Source organism: Strix aluco, chromosome W (genome assembly GCF_031877795.1).
Source record: "Strix aluco isolate bStrAlu1 chromosome W, bStrAlu1.hap1, whole genome shotgun sequence".
NCBI lineage: Eukaryota > Metazoa > Chordata > Aves > Strigiformes > Strigidae > Strix > Strix aluco.
Window position 1 is genome coordinate 5,137,201 of NC_133970.1, and position 18,182 is coordinate 5,155,382.

Genomic DNA, 18,182 nt, shown 5'->3' on the forward strand with positions numbered 1-18,182 from the left:
GTTCCCTCTTGTTTTCAGGCATTCCCACTTGTTCAAGGGTAGCTAAGATTTTGGGAGGAATACATACTGTACCACCCCTCCACCAGATACCTAGGAACCTTACTTCTGAAGATGGGAGCTGTACCTTTTCTGCTGGAATCCAGAGTTCTAAGCTCTCCAGATGAGTGATTATCTTTGTTTGGGTCTGTCCCACTACTTCAGTATCTGGGCCGCCAATTAATGCATCATCAATATACTGGTACACCTTAATTCCCTCCTCTGGGGCAACACAGGCAAGCTTCTTTGACAGTGCATAGCGGGCGATGGTTGGTGAATGGCGGTATCCCTGAGGGAGGCATGTAAAAGTATACTGCACTCCTTCCCAGGTAAAAGCAAAATGATCTCTGCCTGCTTCCTGCAAGGGAACCATGAAAAACATGACTTTTACATCAACAGTTGCTAAAATCTGGAGGGCTTGTTCCTGTATGGTTGCAGTCAGTTCAGCTATGTTAGGCACTGCAGCTGTTAGAGGACCTGTATTGGCATTTAATCGCCGATAGTCAATTGTCAGTCGCCACTTTCCGTTAGGTTTACGGACTGGCCACACTGGGGAATTATAGGGTGAGTGAGTTGGAACGATTATCCCTTGCTCCCGCAGCTCTGCTATTACCGGAGTGATCCCCTCCCTGGCACCTAACGGTAAGGCGTAAGGTTTCACATTAACAGTTTTAGAAGGAGGAAGCGCAGGCGCTTGCTGTAAAAGTCTTATAGAGGCAGTTGGGGACCCAAGTTTCCATTCCCTTCCTTTTGAATCCACCCAGGCTTGTCCCTTCAATAGGTCAAGTCCCAGGATATTCGTGGGGAAATTTCCCAGGATCATAATAGCCTCTGTTGCAGTTTCATTCCCAGGTAACCAGCATTTCACCCGAGCAGTCGGCTGTGGCTTAGAGTCCCCGAAAACATCTGTAACCCAGATCTGCTTTTTGTCAGCAATTATGCCATTCCGCTTGGCAACCTCAGTTTGGAGTGCTGAGATCTGAGCACCCGTATCTACTAGAAATGTAACTGGAGTTTTAAGGGCACCAAGGGGAAAGGTAATCAACAAGTCTCCTTTACTATTTTCTGTGAGCATCCTTAACTGGACCCACTGGCCGTCCCCTTGCTCGCTTACTGGGGACGGCGGATCCAGTTTCCCAACACAGGGATGCTTAAATCAATCAACTCAGTCTCCCGGGGAGTGGACAGGGTTATAGTTCTGAGTTCCCAGGATAGGAGAGAAAGATCTTTGGGATTTGAGGGAGGTGAGGTCCCTTTTATTTTGTCCCAGCCTTTCACCAAACTTTCCAGGTTGGGGATGGGTAATCTGTCCATCACCTCCCAGGGAATCCCCTTTGAGATGCCCTCTGTCTATAGTGTGTATCTTTTATTATCAGGTTGTGTTGGCTTCGCTGGGGGGGTTGGGAATTGAGCGAGGTCTTAGCTTTTATTTCCCCATCTCCTTCCACCCTCCTAAGGTCTGCTTTGGATTTTATCTCTCCCTGACTGGTGAATCCCATCCGTCTCCTGTAATTAATCAACTCCTGTGCTACTTCTCCCCATGTCATCTCCGGAGGGCCACCCCTTCTCTGGGGTCAGGGTGTTCTCAAATGATCTTGTACTTGCGCTGCATATAATTTCAAGGCATCAGGCAGTCCCCTTATGAGAGGAAGCAATCTATCGGGATCTGCCACATATTGCATAAGAGAGGGCTGTTGCAGTATCAGTAATCAGTCATGCATTAGCTGGAGACATGCAGCCTTTTGTGTGCTCTCCAGAATATGTCCTGCTGTCGGAGTCTTTACTGAGAAGGGGTCTCCCCTTTCCATAGGGTCTACTCCTCCAGCCCAATATGCTACTCTCTGGGTCAGGGACCAGGGCTCTCTATTGTCATCGGTGGTTATAAAAACTCCCAGTCCCTAATACCCTCTTGCCTCATCTTCACTCAGCAAGATATGTTCACCCCCAGTAAGAGATACTCTCCATACATATTCAGTTTCTGTTTCTCAGGGTCCCGGAGAATATTTTTGGTGAATTTTACCCAAATCAGTAGGGGAATAGAGGGACAGTTCGGGTGGTGACTTGTTGGGCCCCTCCCCAACTGTCATCAACAGTCTCAGTTTTAATCAGTGGCTGCATAACAGCTTCTCCCCCCTCAAGGGAATATATTTCTTTTGTATGCTCTAGGTCTTTAAACGGGTATAACAATTTTGATTCTTTTCTCCTGTCAGAATCTGCATTCATATTTTCTACAACGATTTGGGAGAGGATTTCATCTAATTGTTCCTTTAATATTTTCTCCCGCTCCAAAGCCTCTGTTAAAGCGATATGTAACCTTTGGTTGGTCACTCGCTCAGCAGCAAGTTGATCAGAGAGGCTTTTTGTCTCATTTTCTAATTGTCCCTGCAAAGCCTTCACCAGATCTTGAAGGGATTTTATTGCCTCCCCTTCTGCCTGCTGGGTGTCCTGGTTTAGCCAGGATAGGGTTAAGTTTCCCCAGCAGTGGGGGGGAAGCTCTAGCCGGGTTATTCAGATACCATGTGGACGTCACATCCTGGCGCCGAAGCGGGACAGTCGGTTACCGTGTGTACTGTGGGATTTGCTCTGTTCTCACTGCTGTATTGGTAGATATTTTGCTCTGTTCATTGTTATTACTGTTATTCTTATTGTTATTGTTGTTGTTTGTTGTGTTGCTGTTGCTCTGTTGTATTAAACCTCTCCTTATCTCAGCCCCGGGGCTTTGTATTTCACTCCCTTTGTGGGGGAGGGGCAACGGCCGCGTGGTCTCAGACCCCGGCAGGGACTAAACCACCACACTGGGTCATGTATTTATCCCATTGTGCTGATGCTGGAGCAGTTCCTAAAACCACGGAGACCACTGCTTTTCCTTTTCCAGGTTTGAATCTTTTTTCTTTAGCTAGAGTAGAGATTCTGTCCACTACCACTCACGGATCATGCCAATTGTTACGGGCCCAAATCATACCGGGGGAGAAGGTCGAGCATTGTAGCTCTCTAACCTCTCCAGGAGAAGAGTGCAATCTACAATTGGTCCTCCCAGGGAGGCCGTAATAAGTATATAATTATAGGGATCAGATCACTTGTCAGCCCTCAGAGGACTCTTCCCCCTTTTGTAATGACTCCTCTCAGAGAGGGGCTACAGTGAACGCCTGGTCCCAATGGTTGCTTTAACACCAACGAGGGGATCCTGTCCGTGATGCCAATTAAATGTTATGACCCAGACTGGGAGCCCAGGGAGTCATAAAGGTTTCGTGATCCCCTCAGGTTAAATTAAGGTGAAACGACACCAAATGAACAGTTAAAATGTTTTACTTGCAGTAGAAACAACTTAAACTTGGAAAAGGATAATAAGTAATGTGGTCTCTTATTGATAAATCTATAAGAAAGAAAATAAAGGAAAGAAAAGGAAGGGAGAGAAAGAGAATTAAAGAATCTGGATCATCACCCCTGGATCCAAGAGTTGTCTCAGGTCTGGTAATCTTGGGTGGTGGGTGCACACAAAGCAAAGTTTTCTGTCGCCTTTTTAAGTTCATCTTATCAGCTGATTTGCATACTAGACAAAGAGAGGCCACAAACACATTTGCATGAGAGATGAGGAAAAGGTGGAGCATGGGTTCTGCACATGCATTGAGTGGGAATGGGGTGCATTAACCCTTTTGTTCAATTGAGTTGGTGGTCATTATCTACCACCACCACCTTTATGTTTTCCTCAGTTTTTGTTTCCTGGGCAATTATCCAGTCATTAGCTCCATCTGGTGTCAGTTGTTTTCTATCTTATCAATCTTTTAGCTCTTCTTCAAGGCTGTAGTTGTAACTTAAAGTGTAGGCATTAACCTGAACATATGGTTTTACTCAGTCTACATCTCCCCCTTTGAGGCTTATCTAAGGAATTTGGCTATACAACTGCAAGGGAGCAGAGCCGTGCACCCTTCCATACACTCTGTGCTTCCCTAGGCAGATAATTCATTCCTTAGACTAACCACAAAGGCCACAATTTGTCCTTGAGGCTTTCTGTGTTGATGACTGTTTGAGGCATTAACTCCTTCAGTTCCTCACAATCCTGAACTGTGGATGTGTTTTCCTAATTAGCACTTCTTGTGCCAGCTTTAGGACCTGCAGATGACACTTGCAAGCCTTAATCTTAGGTACTCAACTGTCGGTTTTGTTTTTTTTTCAGTAGTTGAAGTAGGATAGGGGAAGGAATTGAGCATTTATGTTGGAAGGAAATAATGAGGAGGAGAAGAGGATATGCACTCATAGGCGATGGACAAGGAAGAATGACAGGAGAAGGAATTACTGATCCTGATCCTACAGTGCAGTTGTTAATTTTCAGGGACGTAGTTAGGGCAGAGGGGCTGCTGTGTGTATTATATTTTTACCAGCTGTCTCAGGCAGTGAACTGCATTGTAAGGCTTGGGAGAAGTGAGGAGTGCCTCCCTCCTACCCAGTTCCACTTCAGCTGTTCCCTGACCCCACACTTGCATGCAAAATAAAGAGCTAAACAGAAAAATTCAGTCCCTGTTGGAACAGTCATCTGTTTGTGCAAGACTGCTGCCTACAGAGGAAGATCAGTTGCAGATTAAAGATGGTGCATAATTCTAGACACAACATAAATAGTGATGAATGGATGTCAGCTTTCTCTGCGGAATGAGTTTAACATGTCATACTTTATCAGGTTTTGATTTGATATTAACATTCTGCTAGTTCAGTATATCAAGAATAATAGATACACTGCTAAAGCCCTGGTGCTGATGGGGGACTTCAACCAAACCATTATGTGTTAGAGGGACAACGCAGCAGGACATAAGCAGTCCAGGAGGTTCCTGGATACAGGAGCCAATGAGGAGAGGTGCTGTGCTGGACCTTGTTCTCACCAACAAGGAGGGGCTGGTGGGAACTGTGAAGCTCAAGGGCAGCCTTGGCTGCAGTGACCATGAAGTGGTGGAGTTCAAGATCCTTAGGGCAGTGAGGAGGGTGCACATCAAGCTCACTACCCTGGACTTCAGGAGAGGAGACTTTGGCCTCTTCAGGGATCTGCTTGGCAGAGTAGCATGGGATAAAGCCCTGGAGGGAAGAGGGGCCCAAGAAAGCTGGTTGATATTCAAGGATCACCTCCTCCAAGCTCAGGAGCAATGCATCCCAACAAAGAGGAAGTCAGGTAAGAATGCCAGGAGGCCTGCGTGGATGAACAACGAGCTCCTGGACAAGCTCAAACACAAAAAGGAAGCCTACAGAGGGTGGATGCAAGGACAGGTAGCCTGGGAGGAATACAGAGAAACTGTCCGAGCAACCAGGGATCAGGTTAGGAAGGCCAAAACCCTGATAGAATTAAATCTGGCCAGGGATGTCAAGGCCAACAAGAATAGATTCTGCAGGTATATTGGTGATAAAAGGAAGACTAGGGAAAATGTGGGCTCTCTCTGGAAGGAAAAGGGAGACTTGGTTACCCGGGATATGGAGAAGGCTGAGGTACTCAATGACTTTTTTGCCTCAGTCTTCACCGGCAAGTGCTCCAGCCACACCACCCGAGATGCAGAAGGCAAAGATGGGGACTGGGAGAATGAAGAATCACCCACTGTAAGAGAAGATCCCGTTTGAGACCATCTGAGGAACCTGAAGGTGCACAAGTCCATGGGACCTGATGAGATACATCTGTGGGTCCCTGAGGGAACTGGCAGATGAAGTGGCTAAGCCACTGTCCATCATATTTGAGAAGTCGCAGCAATCTGGTGAAGTTCCCACTGACTGGAAAAGGGGAAACATAACCCCCATTTTTAAAAAGGGAAAAAAAGTAGACCTGGGGAACTACAGGCCAGTCAGTCTCACCTCTGTGTCCAGCAAGATCATGGAGAGGATCCTCCTGGAAACTATGCTAGGGCACATGGAAAATAAGGAGGTGATTGGTGACAGCCAACATGGCTTCGCTAAGGACAAATCATGCCTGACAAATCTGGTGGCCTTCTACGATGGGGTTACAGTGCTGGTGGATAAGGGAAGAGCAACTGACGTCATCTGCCTGGACTTGTGCAAAGCATTTGACGCTGTCCCGCACGACATCCTTGTCTCTAAATTGGAGAGACATGGATTTGATGGATGGACCACTTGGTGGATAAGGAATTGGCTGGATGGTCGCACTCAAAGAGTTGCAGTCAATGGCTCGATGTCCAAGGGGAGAGCAGTGATGAGTGGCGTTCCTCAGGGGTTGGTATTGGGACCAGTGCTGTTTAACATCTTTGTTGGCGACATGGACAGTGGGATGGAGTGCACCCTCAGCAAGTTTGCCGATGACACCAAGCTGAGTGGTGCAGTCAACACGCTGGAGGGAAGGGATGTGCCATCCAGAGGGACCCGGACAGGCTTGAGAGGTGGGCCTGTGCAAACCTCATGAAGTTCAACAAGGCCAAGTGCAAGGTCCTGCACATGGGTCGGGGCAATCCCAAGCACAAATACAGGCTGGGTGATGAGTGGATTGAGAGCAGCCCTGGGGAGAAGGACTTGGGAGTAGCAGTGGATGGAAAACTGATTATAAGCCAGCAATGTGTGCTCACAGCCCAGAAAGCCAACCATATCCTGGGCTGCATCAAGTGTGGCCAGCAGGTTGAGGGAGGTGATTGTCCCTCTCTACTCTGCTCTCATGACACCCCACCTACAGTACTGTGTCCAGCTTGGGGGCCCTCAGCATAAGAAGGACATGGACCTGCTCAAGAAGGTCCAGAGGAGGCCACAAAGATGATGAGGGGGCTGGAGCACCTCCCTTATGAGGACAGGCTGAGAGAGCTGGGGTTGTTCAGCCTGGAGAAGAGAAGGCTCCAGGGAGACCTTATAGCCGCCTTCCAGTACTTAAATGGGGCTACAGGAAAAGTGGGGAGGGACTCTTTATCAGGGAGTGTAGGGATAGGATGAGGGGTAACAGTTTTAAACTGAAAGAGGATAGATTTAGATTAGGTATAAGGAAGAAATTCTTTCCTGTGAGGGTGGTGAGGCCCTGGCACAGGTTGCCCAGAGAAGTTGTGGCTTCCCCCTCCCTGGAAGGGTTCAAGGCCAGGTTGGACGGGGCTTTGAGCAACCTGGTCTAGTGGAAGGTGTCCCTGCCCATGGCAGGGGGGCTGGAACTAGATGATCTTTAAGGTCCCTTCCAACCCAAACCATTCTATGATTCTCTTCTAAGATTAAATTTCCTTGGCGTTTTAATGCTTATTAAAGAGCAGATCTATAGTCTGTGAGAGTTCACAAAATACGACTTGTACATGTAAGTCCTCTCTGAGAACCTCTAGATTTTTCTTTTGTCCTAGAAATGTCCAACAAAGGATTTCAGAACAATTTCCTTGAGGTTTGTATTTTTTAATTGCATTTTTTTTCTTGAGGTGTTTTTTTGTTGTCTTCACCTTCAGTTCATTTCCAGAGGCTTTGAGACAATGTTCTTTAGTTATAGAAGGAACAAACTTAATGCAGGGGGAGGGGTAGATGGAATTTAATTATAATCCTGGGCTGTGATTCTACATCACTTTCCTTAGTGCCAAGTCAGCTTCAGAGTCTCCATTTCCTTGCTTCAGTCATCTTCCCTCCAGGGCTTTATCCCCTCTGTTATACCTATTTGACTGTTAGTGCAGCTGTGTTTTTAACAACAACTTTGAAATGATCCAGCACAAGAGCTTCCCAAATGAAAATGCACTTTGGCAGCCTATGGAAACCTTTGTTCTGGTTTAGATTGTAGTGGTTGTATATGTTTGAACTGACATAATTCTGGGTATAATGATGTCTGAAGAGCTGTAAGACTTTATAACTGAATTTTCTGCCAAGGGGACATAGAGCTCCAACTTCTAGTCTTTTTGCAGGATGAGATATGTAGCTAGATATCTTTTTTAAGTTTTTGCACTGGCAGTACTATATTTGGTTACTATTCTATGTGTGTCACCAGAAAATAAACTCCAATTGTTTATGAAGTGTCAGTTTGTCAAAGCCAAAACTTCATGGTAAGTATCATATCTGGAAGGCAGGAGGCTTGTGCTAAGCCCCCTGGGGCTTACTGCCTGTTTTGAAGTGGGTCTCTTTCGCACTGTCATATAGGGAAACTGGAAAACAATATTGTTTTGTCATGGTATTGAACAGGGAAAAGTTTTAGGTTCGAGGTTTTTGTTAAATGGAAAACCTCCCGTGACAAATTTCTCTCTTCTCTCTTCCATTGCTGTGAAAACCAAATGGAATGATTAGAATAAAGCACACTGTAATTGTTAGTTTAGTTGTTTTAAGAAGGAATTTATGCATTTTTCAGCCATACTTGCAGCATTTGTAGATTCCAACTTTAAAAGAGTGTCAGTTCAAAATAGGGAGGATATTTGACCATCTTGTTTTTCTTATCAGTATGTTCAATAATGAATTACATCTCCTGCTTTTTTCCCCCAGTTATTTGTAGTAGATGTCCAGACTGGTCAAATTACCAAGATTCCTATTCTGAAAGATCGTGAACCCGGAATGGTGAACCAGCAGGGATGTGGTATTCATGCCATTGAGCTCAACCCCTCGAGGACCCTTCTGGCCACAGGTGGAGACAACCCCAACAGTCTTGCAATTTATCATCTGCCTACACTCGATCCTGTCTGTGTGGGAGATGTAAGTGGGAGTATTTGGGGAAAGTTTATTCTGTCACTTAGAAGAATTACTACTTTGAAGTGCATAAGGTCAGAGCAAGGTTAAGATTTGGGAGTCTTGTAGTGGAGAGTGAATTTCTGAAAGCTTGAAAACATCTCTGATTAAGTTGTCTTTTTTGACAAGGTAGCTTAAATATGAGTGAGTACATAAACATGTGAGATGATTCTCAGGGTTCTGAGTCAGATTTCTTCTTCCTCATCTTCATTCAGGTCTACTCCAGATTACTTTTAAGCATTGAAAATGTAACAGTCTTAACTGTTAAAGTCTAATTGTGGTGATGACTTCTGAAACTAGTTTTAGTGAAAAAGCTCTTTTGAGAAATTAAAAAGATGTTACGAGTTGTTCAGATTTTCCCCTTCTCCAGTGCAGCTTATATATGTGTTTTTCCAGAGGTGGAACTTGGCTTTGAGGATTAGTTTTAACTCAGTGGCTTATCACAGTTTGATAGACTCTGGTACTGCTTATATTTCTGAAACATCATGAGGCCTTTTTAAAATAGCCAGTCTTAAAAAGAAAAAGGCTGAAATGAGTATAGTGGTGTCCTGTAAGCACTTCTCTCTCATTTCTCCTTTTTGATTCAGGACTTCACATAGATGTCTACTACAACAGCAGAAGTCAGGTCAGTGTTTCTGCAGTAGCAGATAACCAGCTGCAGAAGGGCTTAACTCTGAAGATTTGTATGACTTGTTATTCACTTGTGTGCTGCTGTGACTCTGCAGCTTTTCAAACAGAACTAGAGCCTTATGGTCTTTTTTCTCCACAGGTTTCTCACCTGGTAAAGAAAAGATTCTTGAAGTAATAGTCTTGAAAAATTAATCTGTAGGTCATATATTCTAAACATAATGTTTTGGTTACTTTTTATAGTAGGGACGTGCATCTGAGGAAATAAAAGTATGTAGCTACTTTACAGAAGTAAAGAATGCTGCTTTCGAAATGGAAAACCTAAGTCCTTAGAATTGAGATCAATTTGTCCTTGGTCAGAGACCTGTTTTTCCATCACCTAATTGCTCTCTAATAATTATACACTTCAAAATCAAAAAAAGTTTAAATTACTGTTAGGTACTTACACCAACTTGATATTGGAGACTTATCTGTATGTTTTTAACATAGGTCTGTCCTTCTGAGTTTGTACTAAAAAAAAATAAATCAAAGTGAAGAATACTTGTCTGCTTTGAGACCACTGTAGAATATAATGTCACAGAAAATTGATTTTTTTTTCTTTTAGGATGGACATAAAGACTGGATATTTTCAATTGCATGGATCAGTGATACTATGGCTGTTTCTGGTAAAGTCAATTTTTAATTTTTTTTTCCCAGAAATTAATACTGGTGTACAGGACTTGATAGGTATTAAGGAACCTTTATCAAGGCATTTGAAACCACTTGGAACTACTTTGCCTATTTAAACCATTCTTGGTCTTAGTACAGTGCTTTGCTTTGTTTCATTTGCAGGGCCCTGGTCTAGATTTGATTTTTTTCTAGTATTAGAGGGAATAGTACTGTCTTTACAGTAGGTGTTGCCATGACAGTGTGTCTGAACACAGTGAGTTAAAGGGAAGGATTCCACGCAAGAAGAATTTCAAGAGGGGTGTTGGTTATTGGTTAATAACTTTGAAATACAGCAGAGCAGCATTGGTTTCCTGAAATCCTATGAAAGACTGATTAATGAAAACTCAGTTTGTTTTATCAAGCTGTCAAGTCCTGTGTGTGTTTACGTGTATATATATGCACACATACTATGGCAATTAATACAGAAGGCTCTAATAGAAAAGGTTAGTTACTGACTTTTTAGTAACTAGTTGGATAATCAGTATAACTTCATAAAGTATTGCTTAACTTAGGTAAAGGCAGCAATACTAATATGCTGTTGCGTTAATGTAGTTTTTTACTGTCTTTCTGTGCCGACAGGGTGTAGTATTCCGTACAGGGAGATGTTAAACTGCAGGTGACAAAATCGTAATGGTCTCATATAAAAATCAAATACTTGAATTCAGTAATATTTTTTTCAAAAAACAAAAAGCTAATCCTGGAGTTTGATTTTGAATTTAATATTAAAGTTGATCCTTGCAACTCTCCAACCCAAATATCTGCATTAAAAAGAGATTAAGTCACATTGTGTAGGGAAGAAATTGAGGTACATGTCAAATCTGTCAGAGCTGACTTAGATGGAAGTGAGTTGCCTAAACACCAGAAGGGATGGGTATAGGACCTTGGATTAAGCCTGTGTTGATCTATGAACCAAAGACATTCAGCTTTCTTCATCCAGTATTGTTACTCTTATTGATTCATATTTTGGATTAATATCATTTTTCTACTGAATTTTTTCTTGCTTGTTCTGCCTCAGTTCCTGTGTTACATTCTTTAAACAAGAGGTTGCATGGGTTTAAAAAAAAATGCATTTTAAAAATAGATGTGATACAAATTGTGGTTTGAAATAGCTGTTTCTGTTCAGTTCACAAATGTGTGTGTATGTATCTATAAGCATACTGGCACAAATCAAATGATCCAGAATTGGTGTAAATGCAACTGAGTTTTCTTGGAGGTTTTTGTATCGGTTTAACAGACCCTGTCAATCTCAGCCTTGGTAAACCAGGCTGAACATGTAGGCTATTCAGTCTCCTCTGAGTTTATTCTACATGTGAATCTCTAATGGTGATTGTTGTACAGGACTGTGTTTTTTGATGTATCCTAATCAGTTTGAAAACAGATGAGGTGATCTAGCTGCTTGGAAACCATGTAGACAAACCAGTTGACAATGAGTTCACCATGTTATGAACTTTACAGCTCAGTAAAATCATGATTTTGTTAATAATTAATATATAGGCACCAACAGTGTGTTCAGTTAGATTAAAATAATAGTATCCTTTCTTTCTTTCAGACCCTATTGTTTATTGCAGTTCCTTTTTTAAAAAGGGGAATTATGTATACGTGAAATGCTGTTATGGACTATTTATTCAGGTTCCCGGGATGGTTCAATGGGTCTCTGGGAAGTCACAGAGGATGTGTTGTCCAAAAGCGATGCCAGGCATAATCTCTCTCAAGTTCCTGTCTATGCCCACATAACACACAGGGCTCTGAAGGATATCCCCAAGGAGAACACCAATCCTGACAACTGCAAAGTCCGAGCATTGGCTTTTAACAATAAGAACAAGGTCAGTAAGATAAGCAAGACAGTTGAGAAGTCCTAAAACTGTCCATATGTATTAGAAAAAGAAAGTAATCTAAATCAAATATACTGGAGAAGTCAACCTAATATTTTTTTTTTCCCTGATCCTTTTTCAACTTTCTTATATGAGATGTAAATCTTTATCTGCTATGTCTGCTTCTGCCCCAAGTGCTTGGAGAAGTCCAGTAGAAAAAAAAATAAAAATCATATGTTTTCAGAAGGAACAGTTTTCCTGTGGATTTGATTTTAGACTTGAACCCTATGGGGGGCAGATGGGGAATGTTTACAAAAAGCAGATAAAGCACCAAAACATCTCTTGCAGCTTGAATCCCACTCTTGAGTACTCTTGTTGCTTTCCTTCACCTTCTGTGAAGACCAGCTAACATTCAGTCAGTTGCTGTTTTGATGGCTGAATTGTTACTGGATTGCTCAGCAAGTGAGGTGACTGACACACAGTGGGTAGGCACCAGTGCTTGCTTTGGTGTTATTTTGTTGGTGTTTAACAAACAGTAAGTGTTAACCTCCCCCATGCTGATCTCTTATTATTACTAGAGATGAATTGTACTGGGGTAAATGGGAGTAGCAATTCATCCCTTGCTACTTTTCTTTCTGCCCTCAAAGAACAGAGAAGGTCTGAAGCAAAGGCAGGTGTGCTATCAGAAGCATGGTGCTCCTGCAGGCTTTATTTTTCACTATAGCTGTTAATTACTCCTCTGAGATGGAGACTTCATGTAGCTTTTTCAGTAGAGTAGTGCCTGGAAAGAAATGTTTACTTCAGGGTCAGAATCAGTGTGGGAGCTGCTGTAGAGAATTCCAACCCCAACTTGTACTGTCTAATAATTCATTATTTGATTGTCTAACAAGATCTATACTTTTGAAAGTTATTTTTTGTTCTTTACTGTTTTATTAATTCTTATTCTACCTGGCACCTTTGTGCTATATTGCATTCTATCAAGATCAATATAAAATGAAAATTTATCTTGATAAGCATGTACAGGATTATGGATGAGTTCAATCTGGATTATGCAGCCTGCCTAGCAGACAGTGTGAGTTTGTAAGGATATCTATAACACAGAAACTAACTCTCTTTGTTTTTTTTAATAGGAACTGGGAGCTGTGTCCCTAGATGGGTATTTTCATCTTTGGAAAGCAGAGCATACACTATCAAAGGTGTTTTTCTGTTTGTTGGTGTAAAATTTCAAAAATTGCCTAGCAGTTAAGGCTGTTCACTATTAATCTCCTTTAAATGCTTGAAGAATGAGCAGTAGTGTTTGTAAAACACTTAAACTCATAGAATAAAAAAAAAAGCTTTATGTAAAATGAAATGTTGTAAAAATAGAATTTGGGGAGAGAAATTTCTCACTCCCCTTATTTTAGAGGGTGGGAGGTGCTCTTAACTTTCTGCCAGTTCTGGGTGAGCTGAAGTGAACTGTTCCACAGGGTATGATGAATACTTGATCAGCAGTGTTCATAAGGGAAGTTGCACTTAAATAAGTGTAATTGCAGATCAAACCCAGAAATACCTGTGCTAGTGTATGAGGTAAGCTTTTTCAGCTGAGAGCTGATGTCTGTGTACACCTGCTGAAGAAATAACAGCAGCTTAGAAGGATGTAAAACAATTTACCAAAATGTCCATTGTTCTTTGCATAATACTTAAGGCTTCAGCATTTATCATCTTAGTTTGGTTCAGATAAGGCATCCAGTCTCCTTCAGCTTTTTTTTCTCTGAGTCAGGTTGTTGTTTTTCTCTTAAAGTTCTATTGTTGTGATGAACTTATTTTTTAGCTGCATTTTGTTTTTTTTCACTGCAACTTCCTTGAACATAGCTTACAGAATTGTTCTATTAACGTTTTGCTCTTTTCTCATAATGTATTGATTTGTCTTTCCTCTGTTTCTAGTTACTTTCCACAAAGTTGCCATACTGCAGGGAGAACGTGTGTTTGGCTTATGGTCAGGAGTGGTCAGTGTATGCAGTAGGATCACAGGCACATGTCTCCTTTCTGGATCCCAGGCAGCCTTCTCACAATGTTAAATCTGTCTGTTCCAAAGAACGAGGCAGTGGTAAGAAACTTGTCAAAGGGTGCTTCAAATGGTTTGCTTGCAGAAGTAGCTATTGAGACTGCAGTAAGATAAGCTTTTAATAAATAAGAAGGGTTTTTCATGTGATAAACTAAATCATTAATAGCATATATAGGTTTTGCTTTTATGATGGTATTCCTTGAGCAACCAACAAACTAAATGTGAAAGCAAATCTGAAATCTAATGATAGACAACATTAGTGCTTTTTATGATCAACTAAATTGTACACCATCCAAATATTGCTGAAGTTTTAAAAGTGTGCATTTTACTTCTACTTACTTTTTACTGTGTCTTATTCTGTTTTACTTCATCTCAAAGCAAATCCAGTCTTCATACCACTATTAATAGTGTCTATTTTTGCCTTTTTCTCTGGGAACAGAAAAAAAAGCATGTTGTCTGCTCTGTGCTATCCTATTTGGGGTCTGTGCTGTGAGTGAATGCTTGCTTTGTAATTTTAAAGCCATGAGTGAGACTCTTAATTTTCAATGTGTATTTATTTGCTTTAAATATACAAAAGCTCACTCTTTAAAAAAAAAAAGTTTGCAGATTTGAGTGCTGTTTTCCTTTTCTGATATGGATGCAGTATGTCCAATTGAACCTAACACCAGGGCCAAGTGTGAGGGCTTGCAGGGTGCATGGTCCCATAAGCTTCTTCCTATACCCTTTATTTTCAAGCATGAGAAGGCACTGTGCTGTCCATTTTAAACCATATTAATCCCAGACTAATAAGTTGCAGTCCTTATTTAGCTTGGCTCTAGGCATCCATCTCTTCATTGGCAAGGATTAGGAAAGTTTTATTTATGTGGTTACTGGAGTTTGAACAGTGCTGTCTAGATAAATGTCAGGGTCTGCTTCTTTCAGATATGGGAGAAGTTTCTATATGAGAAAAGGTGCTTCACCAGCACATAAATTTAATACAGACACTAACAACAACACTTAACAGACAGAGTAGGACCGTGAGAAGCATTACCACATCTTGAAAACACCTTCCCCCATCCCTCCCTTCTTCCCAGGCTCAGCTTTGCTCCCGATATCTCTACCTACTTCCCCCACAGCAGCACAGGGGCAGGGAATGGGGGGTGCGGTCAAGTCCTGCTGCTTCTTCCACCTCGGGGGGGGGGGGGCGGAACTTCTGGCATTCCTCCCCTGTTCCAGCTCCGTCCCTCTCTCACAGGAGACAGTCCTCCACAAACCAACTCCAACATGAGTCACTCCCAAGGGCGTGTGGGTCACCCCCGCATGTTGCAGTCCTCCCAGCACCCAACTACAACAGTGGGGGCTTCCCACTGTGTCCTGGCCTTCTTCAGACACAGTCACCTGCTCCTGTGTGGGGCCCTCCATGGGCTGCAGGTGAATCTCTGCTCCTCCGGTGACCTCCATGAGTGGCAGGAGGGGGGCAGCCCTGCCATCTCACCATGGGATACAGGGGACTCTCTGCTCTGGTGCACCTCCCCACCTTCCTCCTCCTTCCTTCCACTGACCTCAGTGTTCACATAGGTGTCTTTCTGGTAACTGCTCCTCAAAAAATCCCTACCCCCTCTCAGGTTCCCCTTCTTAAATACATTATCGCAGAGGTGCAGCTAATTGGCTCGGCCTTGGTGCAAAGGTGGATCCAACTTGGAGTCAGGGGAGCTTTGAGAAACTTCTCACAGGGGGCCACTGCTGTAGCCCCCTCCCCTGCTACCAAAACCCCCCACCACTCACTCAAACCAGGACATCTGAGCATCTTACCAACAGACCCTGTCCTGACCCACTGTCAGTGAGGGCTCTGTGGAGGTCCCAACACTGTCACCCTTCAGTATCATAGGGAAGAAATACCAAGACACTGGAGTGTGGTGACCAGTGGTGACTGGTGGCTGAAAGCTTCTGCTTTGAGTATGTGATCATCTCTGCTGGGGGGATGATCTATGTGTAGGTAGTATCTCTGGGGCACTAGTTCATGTCTGGAGAAGGCCTTTGTTCAGTGCTGTTTTCTGTTCTGCATAGTAGGCAGATTATTTTTTTTTTTGGCATGGTGGTGGAGGCACTTAAGTAATATTAATTCCCAAGATACAGAGTGTTTCAACTTTCTATTGATCTCGCTGGGACTTGGAGCAGTGCAGCACCTCTAGAAAGCAGGCTGTTTATTGATTTGCGGACTAAAATCTGGGTTGACTTTTAAGTGCTTTGAAGTGTTACCTGAATGTGCTTTCAGCTTCCAAATGCACCTGCTGAATGTGGTAAGTCCACATTAACTTCAGATCATTAGTGTTGTGTGCAAAAGCAGGTTAGAGAGAGATTGTTACTTAGTAAGTCTGGAACTGGTTTTTACCTAGTTGTAATCCTGTCTGCTCTACATGAGAAGGTAGCTAATGCTTTTTAGTGCATCTTGTAAGTGTTGCTTTTCTTAGCAGCTGTACAGGGAAGTGCAGGCCCTGGACTCTAGTTCTTAATCTGTGAGAACAACTGCTTTCTGCTCGACTGGCATGCCCTTGACTTTAACATTGCTGCCTTCAGGATATAATGTAGTGGACAGAGCTTGCGCAGCACAGACTCTGTCTACTCTTTGTGTAGGACACACTACTGCATCTTCATTTCCTCTGGGATATGTAGAGCTTCTGTGCCTCTCAGGAGTAAGACTCAATTTGCTGACCCAAATAGTCCAGGTCCACAGGTGGTAGAGTGCTGGCTATGTTGGAGAGCTTACTGTGATCAGTTCTAGGCACAGGTTGTGCTTTTAGTTTGATAGGAATGATTAATCTGAGTTACTTCAGCCCCTTAGGAGCCAATTTGAAGTGCTGTTCTTGAAAGCCTGTTCTAAACATCCTTTTAGTAGTGGGTACATCAGATTCCTTCAGTTAACTTTTTTGGTTAGAGAAAGATCCACAGTCGTTCTGCATTTTATAGCTTTTTATTAATAAATTGCATTGAAAAGTATATGCCATCTGCTTTCATACTCCATCACCTGTTTCTGTTAAGTAAATGTTCTGCTGGGTTGCTTGTCAAGAGCACTTTTGGAGCAAAAATAAAGGTCCCCTCTTGTGCCTTTCTCCTCTTATCCAAGTGACTGCTCTTGCTGATTGCAGAGGGCTTAAAACTTTCTGCATGTATTTGCTAGAGCCAGGCCCTTATAATGGGAAGGGGATGTCTCCAACTTGCTCAGATACATTTGTAGTTCTCTGAATTGAAGCGGAGATTCTTATACAAATCTGGTAAATCTACTTCAGCAGGTGTGAGACTTGCACAGTGGTTTCCTACCTATTAAGCCTGCAGCCAAGACTTCACCTCACATCTGGAGCATGACAATGTGGCCTTGTGTTGAGCCCAGAGGGCACCTGAGCACCATGCAGCCGTTCACTCACCCCTAGCGCTGGGAAGGAGAAAAATGAATCAAAAGGCTCAGGAATCAAGATAAGGATAGGGAGGGGTGTCTCACCCATTAACAGTCACAAGCAAAAACCAGGCTCGTTAGGGGAAGAAAAAAGGATGATGTCAGTTTAATTCAAAGCACTAACAACAATAATGACAATTAACAGACAATAATGACACTTAACAGACAGAATGGGACAGTGCGAAGAGTTACCATATCATAAAAACATTTCCCCCCACCCCTCCCTTCTTCCCAGGCTCAGTTTTGTTCCCAATATCTCTACCTCCTCTCCCAGCGGCACAGGGGCAGGGGATGGGGGGTGGTGCAGTCAGTTCACCACTTCTTCCTCCAAGGTGGGGGGGAAGCACTCTTCTGCATTCTTCCCCCTGCTCCATGTGGTGTCCCTCTCATGGGAGACAGTCCTCCACAAACTCTCTCTGTCATGAGTCCTTCCCACAGGATGCATTCTTCTTGAGATGCTCTGGAGTGGGTCACCCCCACATATTGCAGTCCTCCCAGCACTGAACTACAACAGCAGGGGCTGCTTCTTCCCACGGAGTCCTGGGGGTCCTCCACAGGCCGCAGGCAAATCTCTGCTCCTCTGGTGACCTCCATGGGTGGCAGGGGGGGTGGCCCTGCCGTCTCACCACAGGATACAGGGGAGTCTGCTCCAGCACACCTCCCCCTCTTCCTCCTCCTTTCTTCCACTGACCTCAGTGTTCACATAGGTGTCCTTCTCATAACTCCTCCTCACATGTCCCCCAACCCCCTCTCAGGTTCCCCTTCTTAAATACATTGTTGCAGAGGCCCAGCCACCATTGCTAATTGGCTCAGCCTTGGCCAGAGGCAGGTCTGACTTGGAGCCGGGGGAGCTTCGAGAAGCTTCTCACAGGGGGCCACTGCTGTA

General features: G+C 43.4%; 1 protein-coding gene across 5 annotated transcripts in view; it reads left to right on the forward strand.

Moving 5' to 3' along the window:
- Positions 1-18,182, forward strand: part of LOC141917555 (DDB1- and CUL4-associated factor 12) — a 41,408-nt gene that overhangs the window by 15,416 nt on the left and 7,810 nt on the right. For all 5 annotated transcript variants that reach the window (XM_074810820.1, XM_074810821.1, XM_074810818.1 and 2 more), the window contains 5 exons: positions 8,437-8,643; positions 9,908-9,968; positions 11,641-11,834; positions 12,953-13,018; positions 13,746-13,908. In XM_074810820.1, coding sequence (XP_074666921.1) covers positions 8,437-8,643; positions 9,908-9,968; positions 11,641-11,834; positions 12,953-13,018; positions 13,746-13,908 — 691 coding nt within the window. The remainder of the gene's footprint in view (positions 1-8,436; positions 8,644-9,907; positions 9,969-11,640; positions 11,835-12,952; positions 13,019-13,745; positions 13,909-18,182) is intronic.